Source organism: Mauremys reevesii, linkage group 5 (assembly GCF_016161935.1).
Source record: "Mauremys reevesii isolate NIE-2019 linkage group 5, ASM1616193v1, whole genome shotgun sequence".
Lineage (NCBI taxonomy): Eukaryota > Metazoa > Chordata > Testudines > Geoemydidae > Mauremys > Mauremys reevesii.
Genome location: NC_052627.1, coordinates 132,895,093 through 132,919,587, shown reverse-complemented (window position 1 = coordinate 132,919,587; position 24,495 = coordinate 132,895,093). Strand labels below are relative to the sequence as shown.

Below are 24,495 nucleotides of genomic sequence, written 5' to 3'. Positions count from 1 at the left end.
TTCACTAAACATGCCTGCCTCAGGGGGTCTGCATGTCATTCACTAAACCAAGCCTGCCTATTTTCAGTTCCTAAACCCAGTCTCAGCATGTGATGCTCGTGACATGCACTGAACAAGCGTTTTTGTTTTGTTTGGTTTTTTTTAAAGGGGGGAGAGGGGGCAGGGTGTATCTAAGGAACCCGTTCATTTAAATTATTTTATATTTTCTTCAGACAATCTCATACCCTCAATTAGAAAACCCATTTTCAAGCCAATCCAACTCTGCATGTGGATTTTAGAGCACACTGAAGATTCAAAATAGCACGTTTGGGGGGGGGGGGGGAGGTGTCTATACTTCAGGAACTCTTATCAAAACGACCTCAAAGGTGCACCACAAACTCTACCCCAAGCCCTCAGGTGGTATAACAATTTTCAAACCCATCTGACTGCCTATAAATTTTAGAATACTGAAAATTTGCCTTTAAACAGAAATGCTGCTCAGTAGAGCATTGCAAAACTTCACACTATATTTTTCACATGATCTATACTAAAACCTGTCTTCAATGTAAGTATGTCTCAGCATAATGGATTTGTTCTCTTTAAAGCATGGTCTTAGCCTCGGGGTGGGTGGCATTCTCGCATTCAGTATTCACTGACTCAAATTTCCATACCAAAATGTCTCAGTTTGCAAGTAAAATAAGTGTATTCTAACTACCAAACCCTACACATCCAACACTCAAACTGAGGGTATGTCTACACTACAGAATAGCTATGTCGGCATAACTCCAGAGTAAAGATGCAGCCTATGCTGACAGGAGTTTTTCCCCAACACTGTGGGAACAGCACCTTCGCAAATGAAGTTTGCTTCCACCAACACAGCTTTGTTCAATGGACATAGCTGCAGCCACAAACCTGATGACATAGCTGTGTTGACCAAACTTTTAAATGTACACAAACCCTGAGTTCTGTCCCTCTTGAACAGCACCAATATTTGAGATTCTGCAAACCAAATTATGCCATTAACTACATCTGTACAATTCCATGGTCTTCAGACATCTGGGCAAACTCATGTCATAATTTGGCCTATGGAATTATTCTCGTAAAGATGCGCAAGATGGAAAGAATCTAATTTGACTTTCAAACCCCAGGCTGTGTGAGGCTTTTATGTTTTTAACTGACATCTTTTTACTTGCAGATTTAATACATTTGTTATGGAAATTGGTGAGAGAATTAATATAAAACCTCATTATGCCATTTTTACAAAGTCATTTTTAGAGCAGAAATGCACTTAATATTGCTAAGCTACTTCTTCATGGAAGTCTTCTATATGGAATTTAAACTTGGAGACTAAGATTTGAAAGTTTAGCAAGACAAGTACAAATACATTGAAATCCAACTTGATTAAACTGAGATGAAAATGTATTTCTAGGTGTCAAGTATTGAATTATATTAAGTAGTAATACTGCATTTAACGTTTGGCATCAACAATAAGTTTGACATTGTATACGACACAGTTTCGAGCAAGACCTGTCCTAAGAATCTTGTAATTTAAGTGACAGAAGAAAGGCCATAATAAGAAATCCACACTTGGGAATTGCAGATTTTGAGAATTTTCTTTTCAATTAGGCAGGGCGAACTGGAGGGGATTACGAACTCAACCTGTGGACACTGAGGAATTGATGATGGATGCAGGAGTGACAGTAGTGGCATTCTTAAATAGATTGTAAGGTAATTTCATGCAGATCAGTCCGCATGGAAAAAAATGCAAGAAGAAAGAAGCAGAAGATGGAAACGAAGCATCACTGACAGTGATGTAGTCACTGAAATAGGAATTTTGAATTAAATTACTTTATATGCAGCAGCACATTTTCACAGTTACTGTAATATTCTGTATTTGCTGCTTGCCAAGACCAGCTTTCAAGACAGTCCAAGGGGTACAAAGCAATACCTTAATACATAATTAGATGGGGGCTAAATATTATTAAAAATTACTCTAGTCCGCCCCTTAGATTCATTTCAAAGGTTTGTGATGGCTTGTTCCTCTATCACCCGACCCCTCCTCTGTCAAGTCCCAAGTCTCAATCCTAATTCCTAACTTCTTTTTTAATGTATTAATGGCTTGAGTTTAAGACACCTTGAAGAAGTGATTTTTGAGAATGGATTTAAAGAAAAGAGGCAGGCGAAATGGCATACAGGATTGAGAAGGAAGTTCTAGACATAGAAAACACAGACATACAGCTGGTCAAAAGAGCAACGAAAGAAGGATGTCTCCATAGCACCCTGCTATTATGAGAAAGGGAGCTTAAAAAAAAAAAAAAGTTAACCTGCCCATGCAACTATTTAACCAGCAGGCCTCATTACCCTCAATATGCAGCACATTTTCAGAGCAATTTGTCACAGCCAAATTATGTGAAGATCACAGTTTTACCTTTATTGCTCGTAATTTGCAGAGCTTAGTGAAATAAACCAGGAGAGTAAAATTTGTCACACATACTGCATGTGGTAACATTTAGCTTCAACTGAATGCAAGTGAACAGCATCATTGATCTCGATCTTCTCAAAACTTAAATTAAAGACTGCTCCTGTGAAGACAGCATTCACTTCAGTAGTTTAAGTGATATTTCAGAGGAAGTCATTTAGGTTGATGGTAAATTGCCTAGAATGTTTAAGAATCCCATTTGGATACAGTCCTCACCAGAAAAGATGAGCTCATGTAAGTCGATAATAGATGTGGAAATAGGAGATGTGGAATAATGAAAAAATCCAGAGAGGCAACTGACTCAGAAGGCTGATGCGTGATATTGACACAGAAATTAGTAGAAGAGACCCAAAAAAAGAAGAACCAGAAATTACTTTAGCCTTGACCAGTGGAGACAAGGCAACTTTTATAAATAAGTATTTCCCTTCAGCATCCGGCGCTCATCTGTGGCTATGGAGTTATGCATTAAACCCTCATTCACTTGGCTTCATTGATCTCCCACTGCAACAGTCTTTACAATCAGTCCTTTTCTTTTCGGCACTGGTATGTTCTTGGATTTGGCAGAGGAAATAGGAAATCTCCAGTTGTGTTGTTCAACTGGAGGGAGGAGGGATAGCTCAGTGGTTTGAGCATTGGCCTGCTAAACCCAGGGTTGTGAGTTCAATCCTTGAGGAGGCCACTTAGGGATCTGGGGAAAAAATTGGTCCTGCTAGTGAAGGCAGGGGCTGGACTAGATGACCTTTCAAGGTCCCTTCCAGTTCTAGGAGATTAGTATATCTCCAATTATTACCTTTTTATTACACCACAGAATTCTTAACTCTCAGAGAAACTTAGAAGGAAGGAGGCTGTTGGATGCTGCTCTCCTCAATGGTCTTCAGTTGAGCCCATGGGTGTTTGACAACTCAGATAATTACACTAGAACAGTTCAGACGTTTGACATAAAAGAAGCAGAAAGACCCAAACTGAGTTACATTATCTCACCACAAGAGGTACACTTATGTCTTCCACTTAACCTTCTCTGACTTTTCAGCCATTGCTCATTTGCCATAAGGTGGAAAGTTTGAACTGAGGGGAAAAACAGAGTTTTAGGACAATTATGAAAAAACATAGCGGCAAGCGACATATTTGTGCTAGTCATTTTGTGCAAGGCAGATGAAAGTGAGGAAGCTTACATTAGCATAGGAACAACCAAGGGAAAACTCCATACTTTCATGTGTCAATCTTTCCTGTTAAATTTGACCTATACAAAATCTCAGAGACTGCCTGTAGAGCGTGGTGGGCAACCTGTGGCCCATCAGGATAATCTGATTGCGGGCCGCGAGACATTTTGCTGATGTTGACTGTCACTGGGAGCTGCGGCAGCCAGCACATCCCTGCGGCCCGCTGCTTCCTGCAGCTCCCATTAGCCAGGAACAGCAAACCACGGCCACTGGGAGCTGCGGAGAGCCGTGCCTGCGGACGGTCAACGTCAGCAAAATGTCTCGTGGCCCGCAATCAGATTACCCTGATGGGCCGCTGTAGAACATGGGCCCACCTTAGCCTGGGTGAACAATGGTTTTAAATTGGGTTGGAATATTAGCATGAACAAGAGACCCAAAGCACTGAACAGAAAACAAAGAAATAATGAGGGGAAAAAAAGTTGTTTTGTTAAATTTGTAGTGACCCTTCAAAATACCAGTATCATCTTATTTAAGGTTTGGCTAAAGTAACAGAAATAAAACATGGTTAATTGGGTACTATGAGCAGTAAATAATTGGCTATAATTGAACTCCTTCATCTGGCTTAGCTAAGGTCTGATAATTGGTAATGCCATCACACTTGTTTGTTAAATGCAATAAAAAATAAACTCCTGAGGTTCATTGCTAATACCTGTCTGACCAAGTTGGACAACTCCTGGCTTTAGCCCGTTTGTAAGTATCTTGATCAACTACTTACAAATGTTTTGTTACTGTTTGCATTTAGTAAATTGCTCATTATTTTGGCATGTTTAGAAGAATTGTATAAATACCATTTGATGTTTGGATATATTAAGGAATTTAAAGTTAAATTAGTATCTTGGTAATATCCTGCATACATAACAATAATTCCAACATTGCCCTTGTCCATTCAGAGAACATTGGTGAAGATGAAACCATTTTAATTAAGGGTGAAAGTGTCAGCTAAGATTTTCTGCCTTAAAAGGGACACAGTCAATTTAAAAATTACAATTCTGCTGGAAAAATGGTACATTCTAAAGTTAAAACTATAGCCTAAGATGTCTATAACTCAAAGAGATTGGAGAAAAAATGTTTAATTTTCAATGTAATGTAAACCTAGTGGTTCCCCTTGTATTGTCACTGTCCACTGTTTGTGTGGGTCTTTCATAGAACAAGGAAGGTTTCAGAGTAGCAGCCGTGTTAGTCTGTATCTGTAAAAAGAACAGGAGTACTTGTGGCACCTTAGAGACTAACAAATTTATTTGAGCATAAGCTTTCGTGGGCTACAGCCCACTTCATCGGATGCATAGAATGGAACATATACAAAGAGTGTACACACACACACACACACACACACACACAATGCCATACCAGCTCTAAGAGGCTAATTAATTAAGACGACCTGTTAGCAGGGAAAAAAAATTTTGTAGTGATAATCAAGATGGTCAATTACAGACAGTTGAAAGAGGTGTAAAGGTAGTTCTCATAAGGAAATAGATTCAAGTTGTGTAATGACTCAGCCATTCCCAGTCTCTCTTCAAGCCAGAGTTAATGATATCTAATTTGCAAATCAATTCAAGCTCAGCAGTTTCTCCTTGGAGTCTGTTTTTGAAGTCTTTCTGTTGCAAAATTGCCACCTTCAGGTCTGTTACTGAGTGGCCAGAGAGGTTGAAGTGTTCTCCTACTGGTTTTTGAATGTTATGATTCCTGATGTCAGATTTGTGTCCGTTTATTCTTTTGCGTAGAGACTGTCCAGTTTGGCCAATGTACATGGCAGAGGGGCATTACTGGCACATGATGGCATATATCACATTGGTAGATGTGCTAGTGAACGTGCCCCTGATGGCGTGGCTGGTTTTTTTTTTTAAATATATAGTGTAAATATGATAGTAAAAACAAACAAAATGGTATGCAATCAGGGCAGCTGCAGTGCCTGAAATTACTTTTTAACTCTTTAAAAAAAAATTGACTAGATTTCAAGTTGCCAATGTATCTTTAACTGTTGCTTGAGGGTTTTTATTTTGTTTTGACAATAGTTCCAACAATACTGTATCACTCAGCATTTTGGCGACTGAATATATTTTGCTTGTTTGTGTTTTTCCAAAAGTTCCATTTTATTTTTAAGAGTGAAAATTGTGATAGTACTTTGCTAGCTAATGGCTCAATCAGCTAGTGATTTACCCACATTTTTCAACCAGAAAATTCTATTTTACTATTGTATTCTTTGGTCATGTAAGTACATTACATACTCTATAATAATCAACAGTAATCTATAACTACTTTCTATTAAGCAAATTAAAAAAATGATAGTATTCTTGTTAAACTATGCTAGTTCTTAAAGTGTGGTTTTGTGGGGCTAAGCACTATTGAACAGTTTCTACCTGACCTCAGAAGTAGCTGTTATTTCAGTGGTAGATGGAGTGTCCCCTATACATGCAGTGTGCAATTTTTGTAAGAGTTAGGTATGCAATTGCACATGCAAAAGCATTTGGCCTTTTATGTACACAACTACAATCATACATCTAGCTGTCCATCTGCGTGCACAAGTATCTTATTTTCATTCAACTAATGTTTTGAAAAGACAAAATCAATAATGAAGATATCTGTAGTCAAAACCAGCAACTGCCTCCGAGTTCAGTTTCAGTGGCTTTCTTGGTGTAGATGTATTAGGACTGAAGACCAATTAATTATGAAACGTGTTTAACAAGGAATGCTGCTACATGGCCACAAATCAGGTGGTTGCTAAAAGCTTCAGTGGCACAATCAGATTGCCAATAATGGATATAAACTGAATATCAAGCCAGACCATCTGAAGGAACTAGCTATGGACTGAGCCAGATGGTGCTTGATTTGCAAGGAGGTTACATTCCTTTTGGATTTGCCATGATGGTGATGAATGTTTTGAAAGTCAAACCCAGAACTTTGGGAACTTTTTGTATGAAAAGTACTGTATAGAATGGTGTTAATCTAGCCTACATCGCCCTAACTATCCTTCACCATGTACAACCAGACCAGTGCCACCAAGGATGAAGAACAGCTGGCTGAAGCCAAACCCAAGCAAGACAGAGGTTATGCTTATGGGCAGAAGAAAGCATCCTGAAGAGTTCACAACCATGGCACAATCTCTTTTTGGTGGGTACGCACTCACAACTGGTCAATTCACTTCATGATTTAGGAATGTTCCTGGATTCCTTGCTGAGGCTAAGTGCTCACATGATAAAATTATTAATCACAGATGCTACTGTCTCTGGCTGGGTAGGTGAGACTATCCCATCCTAGCAGATTATGACCTGACTGCAGCTACATTGTTATAGTCCAGACAGGAGGTGACAAAGGTAACATTCCTAAGGGCTGATGGCTCCACGTCCAGTTAACTCTATACAGTACAGAATGTCTTCTCAGCAACAAAGGCTATCTCAAACACATGAAGTCTGTCCTCTGCTCTCTAGACTGGCTTACCACAGAAATTAACCTCAATATTCAAGGTCTCAGTCCTTGTCTTCAACTTGGTCAATGACCTAGGCCCAACACATCTCTGATCATCTCTTCGCTGAGAACCACTGTTGACCATTCTGCTCCTCAGACAGAGTGTAATTTTCTACAAGGGTAAAAAGCTCAATTGTGCAAGAAACAGAGCCTCCTTGGAAGCTAGTAAGAGACTATGGAATGAACTCCCACAGGAACTAAGAATCGTCACCACCTTCCTTGCACACTTTTCTGACCTTGCCTTCTCTAAAATGCTGAGCAGATGTGGACATTTAAAAAAAAAAATACCCTACTAAAACAAAACACTACACTACACACAAAATCTGAGGAAAGACTCAGAAAGAGAGGGAGAATATAACCTGCACAAGAGTTGTTAGCCACATCATTTAATGTATTACAGAAAGGTGCTCAGATGCTACAGTGATGAAGAACCTACACTGAAAAAAAAAGCAGATCAGAAGCCAACAATTTAAAGCTAAGGCATTCATTCTTCCATTAAAAAATATGTAACTAACCTTTACGTATCATTAACATCTGTGAGAGAAGTTTAGTAGGTCAATGAACCAAAATTTGTACTAGACATCAAACTAGGTGTTGCAACACAAGCATAAAGGAATCATGGCCAGATCCACATTAATTGTTAACATCTAGATAGGAACAGAGTTACTCATGTGTGTTAGTCATGAAATTCAAATACACAGGGAAGTCTGCCTCCATTCAAGAATGGTCTCCGTAAAAAGAAAACCTGAGCAACATCCTACAACGAGTTGCACACAAAGTGACCTAAATATCAAATGATGATTTCAGGATCAAACTGGACTCTGTCAACCAGAGGGTGCAGACAACATTCAGGTCATGCAACTGACTTAGCAAGAACTTTAAGAACCAAGCTATTGATTTCAAGAGCTGGCATGGCCCAGGGTTATGTTCCTCACAAATACTTCACAGCTGGCACATCAAGGGGAACTAGGATCCAGCTACACAGTTTTTTTTTTTCTTCTTTTTTTAACAGAACACTCAATGTTGTTCATCTACGTAAGATGGATTTCCTTCACACATATCCAGTTGCCCTCAATCCCCGAGATAGCTTTCAGACAGAGGAAGAATCACCCTTGGCCAAAAGGACCAAGTACCTAGCATTTGCTTTCTCACCCCAACAGCTGGCTTTAACAAAGAAACTGGACACCTCATTCAAACATGATTTTGCTTCCCCATCAGAGATGCCACTGCCTAGAAAAGCCAAAACTCACAAAACATACTCCACAGTCCCCTCATCTCCTCCAGAACTCACCGTACCCAGAGGAGCTTAGCCCTTGACACAATCATGACAGATAATCCCTTCGTTGCCAAGACTGGACCTACCCAGAGAAGCCAGAGCCCTCATACCCACATCCATCCCACCAACCCGGTGTGGGCAAACTTTTTGGCCGAGGACCACATCTGGGTATAGAAATTGTATGGCGGGCCATGAATGCTCACAAAATTGGGGGTGCAGGAGGGGATGAGGGCTCAGGCTGGGGGTGTGGGCTCAGGGTTGGGGCTGAGAATGACGGGTTGTGAGTGCAGGAAGGTGCTCCAGGCTGGGACTGAGGGGTTTGGAGGGGGATCAGGGGTGGTGCAGGGGGTTGGGGCACAGGAGGAGGTCAGGGTGCAGGCTTTGGGGGGGGTGCTTACCTCAAGCAGCTCCCAGAAGCAGCAGCATGTCCTCCCTCCACTTCCTATGTGGAGGCACAGCCAGGAACCTCTGTGTGCTGCCCTGTCCGCAGGCACCACCCCTGCAGCTCCCACTGGCCATGGTTCTCAACCAATGGGAGATGCGGGGATGGCACTTGAAGCAGGGGCAGTATGCGGAGCCTCCTGGATGCCCATATGCATAGGAGCAGGAGAGGAGACATGTAGCTGCTTCTGGGATCCGCACGGAGTGGGGCAAGCCCCCAACCCCACTTCCCGGCTGGAGCGGGGCAAGTCTCCGAGCCCACTCCCCAGCGGGAGTTTGAGGCCAGGATTAAAACACCTGGAGTGCCGGATGTAGCCCACAGTTTGCCCACCCCTGCACTAACCCCTTACGCTTTGATGTGGAGCTACCCAGAAACCTGCGTCCCTCGCACACATCCCCCTGCTGCCCTCCTCCCCCTGGGGCTGCCTCCCCGGAGGCGGGGAGGGGACCAAGCCTCTTCTCGCAGCCACCGCAGCGATCCCCAGGGCGAAAGAGGCCAGGCCCCTTCTCCCACATTACGGCACCCACCCGCCCACCGCTCCCCGCTGGCGGCTCACCTGAAGCGGCCCCCGCAGTGCTGGCACTGGTCCCCCACCCAGCCGGCCTGGCACTCGCACTGCCCGCTGCCCGGCTGGCAGCGCCCGCCATTGGCGCACGGCTTATCGCACTCCTTCCCCTCGGCCGCCGCCGCCGCCGCCGCCTCGGGCCCCGGCACCAGCAGCAGCAGCAGCACCAGGAGAAGCTGAGCCGGGGGCCGCCCCGCGAAGCGCCGCGGCCGGCCGCCCTGCGAGCCCAGTCGCCCTGCCGCCGGCTGCCTCCGGCTGCTCCGCTCCATCTGCCGCCGCCGACTTGGGAGAGGTGAGAGCTTCGGACCCCTTGTCTCCCTAAGCCTCCCCGGTGGGCTGAGCGACCGGACGGTGGCCGGCGAGGGAGCTGCGGGCTTCCGATACGGTGGCCGATGAGGAAGGAGGCTGCTCAGCAGCGCCGCTCGCACTCGCTCCCCCGACTCTCAGCGGCAGGACTGAGGCGCCCGTCGGGCCGCGGCCGATGACGTCATCACCCGCGCGCCGCGCACTGACATGTCGCTCTCCCCAGCGGACGGGGACTGCCATCGAGAGCGGGCAGCGGCGGCCAGAGCGGCGCGGGGTGGGGCCCGTCTCCTGCTGCAGTGCCATAGAGGATGGGCGCCCAGCTGCCCGCGATGGGGCCCTGCGGAGGCGCCTGGCGTTCACCGGTTAGGGTGACCAGCTGTCCCGATTTTATAGGGACAGCCCCGATATTTGGAGCTTTGTCTTATATAGGCTCCTATTGCCCCCGCTCTCTGTCCCGATTTCTCACACTTGCTACGTGGTCACCCCCTCACCGGCTTAGCAGCAAGGGGGACATGACCAGGCAGAGGTCAGATTAAAGCAGGAGCACAGGTGCCCTGGGTGACTGGCTGCTAGTTAAACCAGAGCCTTGCCAAGGAAGTGCTAGGCTGGGGGGGTCTTCACCCAGCCCCCACCACGCGCCCAAGCCCGGAGCCAGCAGGCACTGGGAACAAAAACGAGCCTGGATTTTGCTGGCTCTTTCAAATTGCTGGCTCAGTCCTGGGGAGATGTTTGCAGGGCAGCACATCCCATTCATACAATTCTTCTTTCTTCCGAGTAGCTGAAGAAATCCTAAGGACTCTCTTACAAAGCCCGTCACAAAGTGCAAGATGGAAGAAACAAGTGTCCACACAAGAAAGCCATGACTCAGTGATGAGATGAGATGGAGCCTGCAATAGGAGAAAAATATTTATTTCTGTTGCAATATTCATAGAGTCTAAGACCACTGTGATCATCTAGTCTGATCACCTGGATAACAGACCATAGAACTTCCCAAAAATAATTGCTAGTGACAGAGAATCCACCATGACCCTTGGTAAATTGTTGCAATGGTTAATTACCTTTTTCTGGTAAAAAAAATTACTATTTATTTCCTATCTGAAGAAGTGGGTATTCACCCACGAAAGCTCATGCTGCAGAACGTCTGTTAGTCTATAAGGTGCCACAGGATTCTTTGTTGCTTTTACAGATCCAGACTAACACGGCTACCCCTCTGATACTTTCCTATCTGAGTTTGTCTAGCTTTAACTTCCAGCCATTGGCTCATGTTGCATTTTTCTCTGCTAGAGTGAAGAGGCCATTATTAAATATTTGATCCTTATGTAGATACTTATTCACTATAATCAAGTCACCCCTTAGCCTTCTGTTTATTAAGCTAAATAGATAGGGGTCCTTAAATCTATCACTATAAGGCATGTTTTCTAATCCTTTAATCATTCTTGTGGCTCTTCTCTGAACCTTCTCCAATTTATCAATTTATTATTTAAAGTCTTCATTGCACAAAACACTGTACAAAATAAGACATCCCAAGCCCACTGAGTTTACAATCTAGGATTTAAAGAATAAACAACAGGTGAATAAGCAGTTAATGGGTGGAACAAGAAGTATAAGGGAAGAGAAAAATGTGGGTATTTGCATTGATAGTGCTCACCACTAATTACTAAAGACATAGCAGTATGTTAGTTTTACATTGAAACTCTCAAATTTCATACCTCAGTTACTACTGTGTAGACAAAAAGTTTGCAGTATCAATGCTCAATGTATTCCAGAGAAGCTGTAAGTGGGAAGGGAAGTTGAATTCCCATAGCTACATTTGGGAGTAGTTAAAACAGATATTACTCAAGAAACAGGTATGCTGTGGGCTTTCTTGAATAAAAAAGCAGTTGCAGTTGAGAATCTTCACCATTATTTAGGGGCTGGTCCAGGAGCGCAAAAGAGTGAGAAAGAGCAAGTAGAACAATATCATCATTATAGCTGTGATTGACCTGAGTTATCTGAGTGAGATGACAAATGCCTTTCTAAACAGACTAGTCAAAATGAGGTTGTTATTTGCAATGGGAAGAAGATGAAACAGAGCTCAAATCAAAGGTTTTGTTAGAAATAAGTAAAACCTCGATTATGGGTTTAGAGAAGTATGTGAAGTACTTAAAGTGACAAGAGGCTAAATTTCACTGAAGTTACTGGGACAAATTCATCCCTGGTGGCTCTCCATTGATCTGTTTAATAGCAGTGAAGTTACATTAAGGGTAAATTTAATCCATTGTTTTAAATTTGGAAAGAGGTGCATGGTAAGGCTGAAGATTAAATTATTTTATTAAGTGGGAAATCAAAAGTGAAAGTTTTGGAAGCACTGTAAAAGGGAGAGGTTGAAATAAGGTGCAACAGTGCAAAGAATTATGTTTTTGAGAGTTGGGTAAAAATTTCATTGAAGCTGATGGGTGTAACTGTCACCCTTCATTTAAAATAGCTGTAAGAAACCAGTGAGTTTCTTTATGGACCCAGAAATCTGAAACAATAGCAGCCACCATCTAAAACACAAGTATGTCACCACCCAGAACAAAGGTACATGTGAGCAGAGAGGGTTTGCTGTGTGTGGTTTTGAGTAGAGGTGTATGAGAAAGAGACAGAGAGAAGAAAGAAAAACACTATAGAAACACAAAGAGAAGGAGCATAAAGCTAGACATAACCTGAACAAAAACTGAGAGTATGGCTGTGAAAAAAGCCTACAGAGAGAGCTTTTGGGCTGAGTGCTGGTTGAAAGATGCTCAGGGCTGGGAGCAAAGACACTATTTCCTGTTGTTTGATTCCTGCTGTGTTAAGGGAAACAGGATTTTGCACATTCTTTGTAAATAAACAAGATTGTATCAAAGATACCTGATTCCGTCATCAGTTTCTCCTAATGGAAACACTGCACAGAGCCCTGAACTTTGGCTGACTGGTCAGGTTAAAAAATCTAAAATAAAATAGTCAATCAATTACTATATTTAATCCAGACAGATAATTTGTATTTAGAAGTAACAAAAAAAAAAAGCGCTTGTTTGAGCTGAACCAGGTACTTGATGGTTTCAATGTGGTTTCTGAATGGGTTACTGAAGAGAATGAAAGGTATTGATTAGAAACACCAGAAAGTAAATCTAAAGATGTATGTAAATGGAAAATCTAGTCAGTCAAAGCACTTACCCGACACAGTCATGGTTATTAAATCCTTTACTTTCCATGCCTGAGAAAGTGGCAGAGCCTGTCATCAGAATAAAAATTTGCGACTTAGGGCTTGTCTACACTTACCGGGGGATCGACAAGCGGTGATTGATGCATCAATGGTTGATTTGAGTTACACTATTCACATAACTCAAATTGCGTAGCTTAGATCGAATTTCCCCTGTAGTGTAGACAAGTTTAAAAGTTCTTTGCTAAAATGTCCTGGCACTCAAAGAAAGATAATAAAGTAAATTGTAAGAGACTTAAGATAGCTATTGCAGTTAAACCCTCTTTTCCATACTATAAAGGTGGAGGAATGGAGGGCTCTTTCCGGGGTGCCCTATACTCACATTCCTGGCGCTGCAGACTGCTTCCAAGGTGCACTGGGTCAGAGACTTAACCAAGCACCCCCAGGCTAGAGATACTAGCAGTGTATTTTGCTCCTACTCAGCTTCTGCCCTGCGTGTGCTATATAGATGCTGCTACTCTACCTTGCTCCTATCTGCTCATGCCGTAGGGATCCTACCAGTGGAAACTTCTCTGAGGCAGCTCTGCTCTTCATGTGTCACAGAGATCTTGCTAGTTCTAGCATCTGCTAAAGAGATCCTGCCTTCAGGCTCTGCTCTGACTCGCCAGGTCTGGGCTTGCCTACAATTGTCATAGATGATAATTCTTTTGTTTCTGCCAAAACACATGGATGTTGTCCAAGAGAATAAAATCAATTAGAACACAGTAATATAATAAAATACCATCAACTTAAAATAAAACATCAAAACAAATAAGGGATGAGTGATGTCTCTCCATCTCTGACTCTCCCATATGTCTAGGTATTTCTCTCTAGTATAATGGATTTCTCACTCAAGTGTTTTTCTTACAGTGAAAATTCCATTGGATTTGACAATAAAAAGATATGTCTTAAACTGGGTAACTAGAATACTTTGCATGTTGGAATATAATGGATTTGTTTTTATCAAGTAAACTTTGAATCTCTCAAGTTACACTGTAAAAGTTAAGAAGAGTTCAGCTCTACAGATTCACTTTGAGTTGAAAAGTAGGACAAAGGAGTTTTCATAGTGAGACAGACTTCTACTCCATCAAAGACGGTATCCTTCCTCTGACAGGCCAATCTTGGATGCTTCAGATAGAGTTGTAACAATCACAAATGCCTTTAACTGCTTGATACTATACCACCAAAAGAAATTCCTTCCTGTCCCTAACTGGTAAACAAATTGTGCCCTGAAGCATGATAGTTGCTAGCCCTTTGCATACACAATCTCAGCAATGAGGATTTTTAAAAGTTTCTTTGCTAATTTAATTTTAAATTTGGTTGGTTCAATTTTTACATGACAGGACAGGAATTTCTAAAAAAATTAAAAGTTCCCAGTTTCATACAATTTTGGTAAACAGTTTACCTACAAACATATATGGAATAGAAAGGGAGGGATTAAGTAAATCCAGAGTCTGGACTGAGCTATTTTTTTTTTCTGAGGAGAGATATTTACTAATAGACATATTGAACTGTTTAAAACACTCTTGTTTGGCAATAGGTACAGAAGGACTATGCTGTTGCTATAAACCACATTCAGTGTGATTATTACATTTAGGAATGGGAGAGCCCAAGATACCAGGACATAGACCTGCATTAGAACAGCATACTCCTCAGTTATCCTCACTTATCTCTATACAGAATTTTAAATCAGTAACTGGTTATTACATGGACATTTCCCCAGACTATTAAACTCAATTGCTTCTGTGAACAAGCATCACCAACAATATGCTTATAATGATGAACTACACTAACTCTTTTTCTCACTCTCTAGAGACTTTAAGCCCTTATGAAGCTGATCACTGTATCTATATTTGCAATTAAATGTCACCTCTTTATTCAGGGTGCAGGTCAAGTTACTTCTCCTCCTGAGATGCACAAGGACAAGATAGCCAGAGACTATGTTGTTGTAAAAATAGATACTTGGGGTGAAATTATGGCCCCCTCAAAGTCAACAACAAAACTGCTGACTTTAACAGGGCCAGTATTTCACCCACAGGGGCTGAGTCGCAGCTGAGCTGAATATCAGGGAGAGAAGCAAACAGTGGAAATGCTTTGGGAAGCTGACTCCCAGTCTGTCTAATCTGTCCTCTGTGTATATATATCTTCCTACTGTATTTTCCACTGTATGCATCCGATTAAGTGGGTTTTAGCCCATGAAAGCTTATGCTCAAATAAATGTGTTAGTCTCTAAGGTGCCACAAGTACTCCTCATTCTTTTTGCTGATACAGACTAACAGGGCTACCACTCTGAAACCTGTCTAACTTGTGTGTCAGTCACCATGGTGTCTGGGTGTCAAGATCACAAGAAATTGTAACTACTGCATGCTCACCACTGTGTTAATGAATCTTTCCCTCCTTTGAGAGAGGAATGGTTTTGCAATGACCCTTTCCTTGTTGTGTCCTCTTATCTCCATTACCTCTCCCGTGGAAACAAAACAAATATAACTCCCTTCTCAAGTTATTAGACATTGGGACCAGCTACCGCTGACTGGTGTGTCACCTAACTTCAGTAGCTTTTCATTCCTTGTCAGCAACCCATTCAGAGCAGCTTTTCTCCTCAGTTGCAAGAAGCCATCTCCTGACTCTCACCCTCAACTGCCATGGAACCTTGTGCTCCCAGAATTCCAGCCCTTCTATTAAAGGGGCCTCCAACAGTCATGCCCAACTGCCATGGAACCTTCGGCTCTGAGCATTCTGTCCTTTCTGGTAATGGTCACACCCAACTGCTATGGAACCTTCTGCTCTGAGCATTCTATCCCTTCTGGTAATAGTCACATCCAACTGCCATGGAACCTTTGGCTCTGAGCATTCTGTCCCTTCTAGTAACGGTCACACCCAACTGCCACAGAATATTCTGATTCCAACATTCTGTCCTGTTCCCGATAAAGACATATTACTCAGAAACATCCTTCTGCTGTTTGAATAACAGAAGACAGATAGCACCCCATATGTGTCTTGCTATATGTGCAGAAGTTCCTTCTGCTCCTAGAACCTCAACATAGCTGTAGGAATACATTCATGGCAACAGCCAGATGCCATATTTGTGGCAAAGGTATTGTCATGTGGCTGTAGGACTGTTTGACCACTTTAAGGCAGTTCCTTGCTCCACCAGCCAAAGTCTCACCCCTTCCAGGATGCAGAAGGTAGCAAGAAAGGAGATGCTGTTGCCCAAACAACAGCCTGAGTCACTTGTATCTTGACTGGGGTGAGTAATGAGGATATTATATGGCTTAATTTGGGGGATAATTCTGATACTTTTCCTTATTTTGAGTAGTCCTATTGGGCTCATACTCATGTGAGTAAGTATTTTATGAGTAAGAATGAGAGAATCAGACCTTAAAACTGGAAGCTCACTGGGACATGGATATTATCATCTTAGTAGTCCTGGATTCCAGTTTCTCACCAAAACTAGGGCTCATGCCCAATGACAGCAATATTCTCATCCTCTCCACCAATATAAAGATTGAGGCCCCCACTAGAGATGGAGCTAAACAAAAACCCAGGATCCAAACAGCAACCTCACTCCCCCTAAAGCCACCACCAGATTTTGGACCTGAATCTGAACTCTGCAGTATCGGGCCTCTCCTAGTCCGTAAACAATATTTACTTGAAATACCCAGTTAGCTTTGAAGGACAAGTACTGGTCAACCATTAAGGCGGCAGGTTTGTCAGAGTGGGGAAAAAGTAACAGATAGCATGATTTTCCTATTGTCTGTGACTTTTTTATGTCTGTGATGCACCACACAGTGGCAGCTCCTGTGTCCCATGGGGCTGGACCTGGCATCCTGCTCTTGGCATTGCGTCCAGGTGTGCGGGGTCACAGCAGGCTCAGGTTTGGCCCAGCTGCCTCTGTGTCATGCTGGGGGTGGGCAGGCCAAACCTGAGCAGCACTGTGATCTGGAACACCCAGAGTGGGGAACAGGACCCAGCCCTGCCAGGCACAAGAGACCCTGCTGCCCAGGGTGAGTGAGGAGGCAGGCTTCTTCTCCATCCATACTGACCTCTCCTCTGCACTGGGTCTAGGAATAGGGTTGTGGTACTAAGGTGGAGGGTGACAGATATTCTAGGCTTCAGAGTAACAGGCAGACAGGTTATTTTCCTCCAAAGTTTTGTTTCAGTAGTTTGACGAAGAGCTTTGGGATTTTTCTCAGCATTAAGATTTCTTGCAAACAGCTCACTGTTGCTCTAGTTTTGTCTCTGTTGTAGTATGTAATACACCGTCTTGGCACTAATTCTGCTCTCTCTTACTCTGGTATAAATCAGGGGCATATCCACTGAAGTCAGTGGAATTGCATCAGTGTAAAACCAATGGGAGTGAGATCAGAATTCCCTATTTTCTATTTATCTACATGGAAACCTCATTGCAAGTATATTTGACAACACACTGGTCTCTCATTACAGTGAACTTATGCATAACCCAAGATATTGCAAGAGGTCTCATTTGACCTTACCTTTCCTTTCTTTAATTGTGAGTATAATTGTCAAAGACTCTTAGAAAATATAATTAATGAGAAATGCACATATAACTATGAAATTACGTTAATTAATCAAATGTCAGTGAAATTTAGACATAATAATAATAATGAATAGCTGAAAAATAATAAAGCACCTTCTATTCAACAGGATTTTGAAATACTTTGGATTCACCCTGAAATGCTGTCATCTCTGGGGTTGATGGTAACAACTGGTGCATATCAGAACTATGCAAGTTAGGTCAATCAGTGAAAAATATCATACTTCTTCAGAACTGCAGTGGAAATTGTAGGTAGACAGAATATAATTACCAAAATGAAACGTAGTTAAACAAACCTATTCTTGCATGAATTTCAGTAGGATCTCTAACAATCACAAGTTGTTAGGACCTTAGTTTTATATCTTATTCAGAAGACAGTGCCTTCAATAGTACAATGCTCCTAACACCACAATGAGGTGTTGGATCAATTATGATCGAAAAGGAATACCAGTGGCTGAGTCACCAACACTACTTCTTCCTACAGCACCTGTGTTTTCCTTGTAGGTTTCCCATCTATGTATTGACCAAGCCTGACCCTCCTTATCTTGTGGGCACCAAAATTTGCAGGAATTCAGCAGCAGTGACACTGGCAGAATTCAGTCAGTTTGAGCTCTGCACGGACTATACTAAAGTCAAGGCCTAAATGTTCACAAGTGTCCACTAATTCTGAATGCCTTCAATTTTGGGTGTCCATCTTCAGCCACATGGGGCCAGATTTTCAGAGGTGTGGGCCCATGCAACTTCATTTGGCTTCCACGGGGAGCTGTGAGTGCTCTGAAGATCAGTCCCTAATTCTCACAAATTGGGCACCTAAAAAGCAAAGGTATATAAAAGTAGCAAATACTTAACAATATATATGCCTTCCCAGAGATGATACAGCAAGTCAGTAGCAGATCTGTGAATGGAACCCTGGAGTAAAGAATGCCAGTCCTGTGCTAAAACCATTACTCACCAACTCTTCCACATTCTGAAAAAGACTTGCCTCTGTTTTTAAGAGTCTTATTATTCTGCAAAGAGTTAAAAGTAAATGGATTACGCTACTCAGTAACAAAAAGTCAACTCAATGGGCTGCAACTGATGAATATTCTCAGAGAAATACCACAAAGCGAACAAGAAGTACTTATAATAATCTTGAATTCCGGTATTGCAAGAATAAAGGCTTTGTCTGTGAGCCACACTTCCTTAAATTCTAATTGTCCAATTCTAAGTTGTTGGGTTTTTTGGCAAGCATGTGCTTTATACATCATGCTGTCTTCTGCTAGAACAGACTTTGAAGTCCCAACTGCAATAAGTAATTTTCAGACTATTAGCTAACAATCAGAAGTTAGATAACCCCTGAAGAAAGCCTAAATTGCATTAAAAAGCACCTTCTTTCCCATCTCTCCCCCCCAAAAAAAGATTCAGTGGAAGATAATGAAAGGCATTCAGATTCATTAGAATCACAGAATCATAGAATATCAGGGTTGGAAGGGACCTCAGGAGGTCATCTAGTCCAACCCCCTGCTCAAAGCAAGACCAATCCCCAACTAAATCATCCCAGCTAGGGCTTTGTCAAGCCTGACCTTAAAAACCTCTCAGGAAGGAGATTCCACCACCTCCCTAGGTAACCCATTCCAGTGCTTCACCACGTACCGAGTGAAAATGTTTTTCCCAATATCCAACCTAAACCTCCCCCACTGCAACTTGAGACCATTACTCCTTGTTCTGTCATAAGGTACCACTGAGAACAGTCTAGACCCAACCTCTTTGGAACCCCCTTTCAGGTAGTTGAAAGCAGCTATCAAATCCTCCCTCATTCTTCTCTTCTGCAGACTAAATAATCCCAGTTCCCTCAGCCTCCCCTCATAAATCATGTGCTTGTTTCCAATGCAATGTGGACAAGCATGTTTCATTTACAGTCTTCAGTAAATTTGCTGTGAAGAGGTGTGCTGCTGCAATTATGCAGGACACTCAACAAAAGAACAAAAGGAATCAGGGCAGCTGTTCAGGAATTATTATTTAAAAGAGAGGTTACATATTGGCAACCGAGTTTATAGAGGCCTTTGCAGAGGAGCATGTCTCTTAAGGCTGACACAAACTGCTTTGTTACTCAGTGATGGAGTTATAGGTCAGCAGTGATTTTAACATTCAAAGCACATCTACGCTGCAGCCACAGGTGTGATTTGCAGCTTGTGTAGATGTACCCAGGCTAGCTGTACTCTAGCTATCTTGCTAAAAATAGAAGCGAGGACATGGCAGCATGGGCTTCAGCATGGACTATACAAGCCCACCTGACCCCCACCCCCACCCCCCAGGATATGTACTTGTTTGTTCAGTTGGCACTGAAGCCTGTGCTTAGTGTCCTCACTGCTATTTCTGGTGAACTATCTAGAATGCAATTCATGTGGGTATGTCTACATCAGATGCAAATCACATCCCTTGGGGTATGTCTACACTGCAGCTGGGTGCCTGCTTCCCAGCACAGGTAGCCAGACCCATACTAGCTCTGCTCAAGCCAGCAAACTGAAAATAGCAGTGGAGCCAGGGTAACATGAGCAGCAGCTGGGGCTAACCGGTGGATTACAAACCCACCCAAGCCCCCTGGATATATATTGAGCTGACACCCATGTTATCCCAGCTACACTACTATTTTAGCATACTGGCTCGAGCACAACCAGTGCGTGTCCATCTGCCCAAGCTGGGAAGCACGTTCCCACCTGTAGTGTAGACGTACCCTATGAAACCAATCCCATACATTACTTTACCTTCATAAGCAGTGCAAGATTGGGTCTTAACTAGGGGCAGGTCCATACTCACCGCGCGGGTCGACGCGGTGAGTTCGACTTCTCAGAGTTCGAACTATCGCGTCTGATCTAGACGCGATAGTTCGAACTCCGGAAGCGCTGCGGTCGACTCCGGAACTCCTCCACCGCGAACGGCGGTGGCGGAGTCGACCTTGGAGCCACGGAGTTCGACCCCGCCACATCTGGATGGGTAAGTCAGTCGAACTAGGGTACTTCAAGTTCAGCTACGCTATTCGCATAGCTGAACTTGCGTACCCTAGTTCGTCCCCCGCCCTTAGTGTAGACCAGGCCTAGTGGACCTCTACTCCTCCCTCTTACCCGTGTACACATTACACCAATCCTTTCTGGTGTTTGGGAGGACGTCTGCTTGTTATTTAAAACTGGTAAGGAACTTCATACTGGTGCAAGATGATGGCCTATTTAACCTCAGCTGAGGCTGAAGTTACCTGTTCTGGGCATGAACAAAAAAGCAGTAACAATGGGAATTTACTCTGTCCACACTGCCCCACCAAAGGGCCTCAGTCCTATTTTGGAGGACCATCTCAACTGAGAAGGTAGCTTATGATTCCTGTGCATTCAGCCTCTGCTGAGGCTCCCAACAAGGGTGCTAGCTAGTGCCAGGCACTGTAATATCGACACCTGCCCACTGGAAACTAGACTAAGACCAACAATCTAGTTCATTCGGTAGTCACCCCTTTGGAAGACCTATTTTACAACACAAGAGCGCATCTTACTAAAAATCCAGCCTATATACTTAACTGTTCTCACAACGGACTCCTAAGTGCTGTTGACAAATTCTATAGTCTCATGGCTTTCACCCCATTTTGTTTCAGCTAATAAACTCCCTCCACCTTTCCATGTTGTTAACAATGGTGCCAGGTGGGAGTATAAATAGCAGCCCTCACAAGCTGTCTCATGTGGCCTAAAACAGAACTAAGAGTAAATACTGGGGACTGCCCCTGGATCTGGAGAAACTTTGGGGCAAAAAGACATTGTCCCCCAGGAAAGAATGCCTAGGTCCTTACTTTAGGTAGTGAGGACAGAAGAAGAAACAGTTCAGTATTTGGATTATCTTTGGCTTTTCCCTTGGTCATAATACATATGTGTAATTTCAATGCAACTAAAATTCATTTTTGTATTAACCCTTTCATAGTTCTACTCCTTGGATTGTTTTCTCCCACTTGCACATATACCGGAGGTTGATGTTGTTACAGGAGTATTCTGTATCTATATATATGTAAATAGATAAGGTGCCAGTCGATGACAATCAAGAATATATAAAGGGCTTCTGACTTTCAGTTTTAACTCATAAAACAGTTTTAACTCATAAAACACTGATAAAACTCCCCCAACATAAAAATCAAATCAAATCAGTGTTTATCCACTAAGCACTGGTAATAGTTACTTGCATCAAATGGCTTATCTACGTGGAGCAGTAATGCAGACTAAGGGGATGTAATTTCTAAAGCACATTAATTGGTCCATGCTGGCGTGCATTAAAGATTCCCTCGTGAGCTTTAAAATAGTGCTGTTTGAAACAGTATTACGTTAAAGTGCACTAGAGAACATTACAAAGAGAACATTACAAAGAGAATGTATATAATAACATTACTCCTTACAGTGTATAGAACGCTTAAGCTGCAACAAACTTTGATTTTTGGACATCTACATAAAACTCCCAAATTATTTAAAAATACCCCCCCAATGAAATTAATAAAAAAAAACAAAAACAAACAAAAAAAAACAAAAAAACCCACCCAAACCTAGAAAGCCCTAAATATGTAGCATGGTTCTTTCTTGGGTTTTGTAGGCCCAATAAAACTTGTGCACCTTAAATGGATCCTTGTGTGTAGTTTTTTACATCAACTCTTAACACGTGTTAATAATTCATGGTACTGGAAAGACCTCTTGGGTTTGGAATTATTGGTTCATAGATCTTTGAAATTACATTTCTGTAAGTCCCTCACTCCAGTTCTACACTTCTTTTATTTAAAATCACAGGTTGAAGTGAGAGAATTGTAATCCGTCTACTTTAAAACCTGGATGAAATCATATTGTTTTAAATCATGTTAACAATGGACTCTGAGCTGGGAACTGTGTCTGCAGAACCAATTTAAAGCGCGATTTGAAACCCTTTCAGGCTAACTTGGTTTAAGCACAGTTTGGCCTCTTGGGTCTGGGTCCTGTAAAGAATTACACATCTTCTTGAAATTTAGAATGTCAGTAACAATGTTGACTTCAGTGGGACTATTTACATGCATGCTTAAACTTAAACCCATGCCTAAATCTTTGCATGATTGACACCCCATTGTGAGTGGGTCCATTCTGTGTTTAAACAGAATGTAGTGAACCTTGTTTCCAGATTCAGTCAATAAGTTTTGTCCCTGCCCACAATAACAGGTCAACCCATTTAAAAACCATGTTTGAAACCAGTTCAGTAAACACAGCTTGAGATGCAGTGTGATCAGTGCCAATAAAATGCACACAGGAAATAATTTTGCAAAGTATAATATTATATATCATAAAGTCCAAGATAAGTATAGTACTGTAAATAGTATGTGATGAGGAGTTGGCTGAGTCACACTGGAAAGTATGAAGTTCCTGAAAGACTATTATATACAAAGCAAAAAAAAAAAAAAAGCTGTACACTGTTTTACAAACATAGGTCACCATACAGCCATTGATAAAGCCCCAGAACAATAATTAAAAAGGGAAACACAAAAATCTCTGAACCATCAAAGTATTAATAGTTAATATTGTTAAACTCCAGTACAGTTACAAATATAGATGCTTTGCAATATTTAATACTTGTAGCAAAGGACTATCCCCATTTTATGGGTGGAGAAACTGCAATACAGAGGGTGAGATCCTCAGCTGGTATAAATCACCATAGCTCCATTAGTTTCTATGGAGCTACACTGATTTTCGCCAGCTGAATATCTGGTCTTCTAGAGTACCACACAGGTGGAATTAGACACCAAGAATTCCTGATTCCCAGTCCTGTGCTCAGTCACTAAATCATGCTGCTCCTTGTCCCACATGTAAAACATCTGCTGCTTATGGAAGTGTAGCTCCAGTTGGAGTTCACCTAATACTGAGCTTTATATACTGCTTTGCTTCCATTCTCTGTTACAGGGCCAGACCCTGGAAAGCAGCATGCAAACCAAACAAACAGGATATACAATCAGCCTACTGTGATGAACCATTATTTATTATCGTCAGACTATTGTCTACTGGCCCAACTCATATTAGGTGCCTCGTTGCCCTGGGTGCTGTATATACACATAGTGAAAAACAGCCCCGGCCTTGAAGAGTTTATGTAATCCACACACCTCCTGGGTGTGGTGCTCTGACGCATGTACTGGCACGGAGACTCAGGGCCGTCCCCAGCTATTTGGATGCCCTACACAGCCCTCCTCAGGGGGGCAGTGTGGAGCCTCAGGCCTCCCCCTCCTCCCCAAGGTCTGGGAGGCAGGAGCTGTGGGGGGCCACTTTTGGGATTAGCGGGGGGCCATGAGCAGCCCGCTCCGCTTCCCTCGCCCCAGCCCCAGCCATGTTGCTCAGGGGAGGGGGCTCGGGGGATGGGATCCCCTTCCCCCCACTCACCAGTAGCAGCGAGAAGCGGAGCAGCCTGGCCCCAGCCCACTCTACTCTACCAACTCCCAGCTGCGGCGCTCCGCTTCCCGCCACTGGTGAGAGCCAGAGGTGGTCCTTTCCCGAACCTGAGCGACACGGCTGGGGCTGGGGCAAGAGAAGTGGAGTGGGCTGGGGCCTCATCTCTCCGCTTCCTGCCGCCGGTGAGTGCGGGGGCGATCCTTTCCCTGCACTCACCGGCGGCAGGAAGCAGAGCACTGCAGCTGGGAGCTGGCAGAGTAGAGTGGGCTGGGACCGGGTTACTCCGCTTCCCACCGCTGCCAGTGAGTGCAGGGTCGCTGGGGAAAGACGTGGAATGGGGGCAGGCCGGGGGTGGAGCAGGGGGAAGGGTAACAGGCAGGGCGGAGGGAGTTGTCTGGGGCCCCACACCTCCCTAGGGACGGCCCTGCCCCTTGCAGGGGGGGCTGGCCAAGGGACAGGGCTAGTGGGGGGAGAGATAGCTCAGTCGTTTGAGCATTGGCAGCTGCCTAAGGCACCATGACATTTGGGGCAATTTGGTGGCCCAAATTTCATGATGCCCTACGCAACTGCGTATGCTGCGTATGCCTAAGGACGACCCAGCCGAGACCATT

At 43.2% G+C, this 24,495-nt stretch overlaps 1 protein-coding gene and 1 long non-coding RNA gene across 4 annotated transcripts in view; one reads left to right on the top strand and one right to left on the bottom strand.

The window, feature by feature from the left end:
* ATRN (attractin) overlaps positions 1-10,111 on the bottom strand; it is a 231,779-nt gene extending 221,668 nt beyond the window's left edge. The window contains exon 1 of one of the 3 annotated variants that reach the window (XM_039540648.1): positions 9,415-10,111. In XM_039540648.1, coding sequence (XP_039396582.1) covers positions 9,415-9,692 — 278 coding nt within the window. In that variant the 5' untranslated portion in view covers positions 9,693-10,111. The remainder of the gene's footprint in view (positions 1-9,414) is intronic. The other 2 variants (XM_039540651.1, XM_039540652.1) reach the window with 2 other exon arrangements.
* Positions 10,112-15,801: 5,690 nt separating this feature from the next.
* On the top strand, positions 15,802-18,652 carry LOC120406595. The gene is made up of 3 exons (XR_005599382.1): positions 15,802-16,178; positions 17,375-17,441; positions 17,597-18,652. It is a non-coding gene; the product is annotated as an uncharacterized LOC120406595 (long non-coding RNA).
* Positions 18,653-24,495: the final 5,843 nt, after the last annotated feature.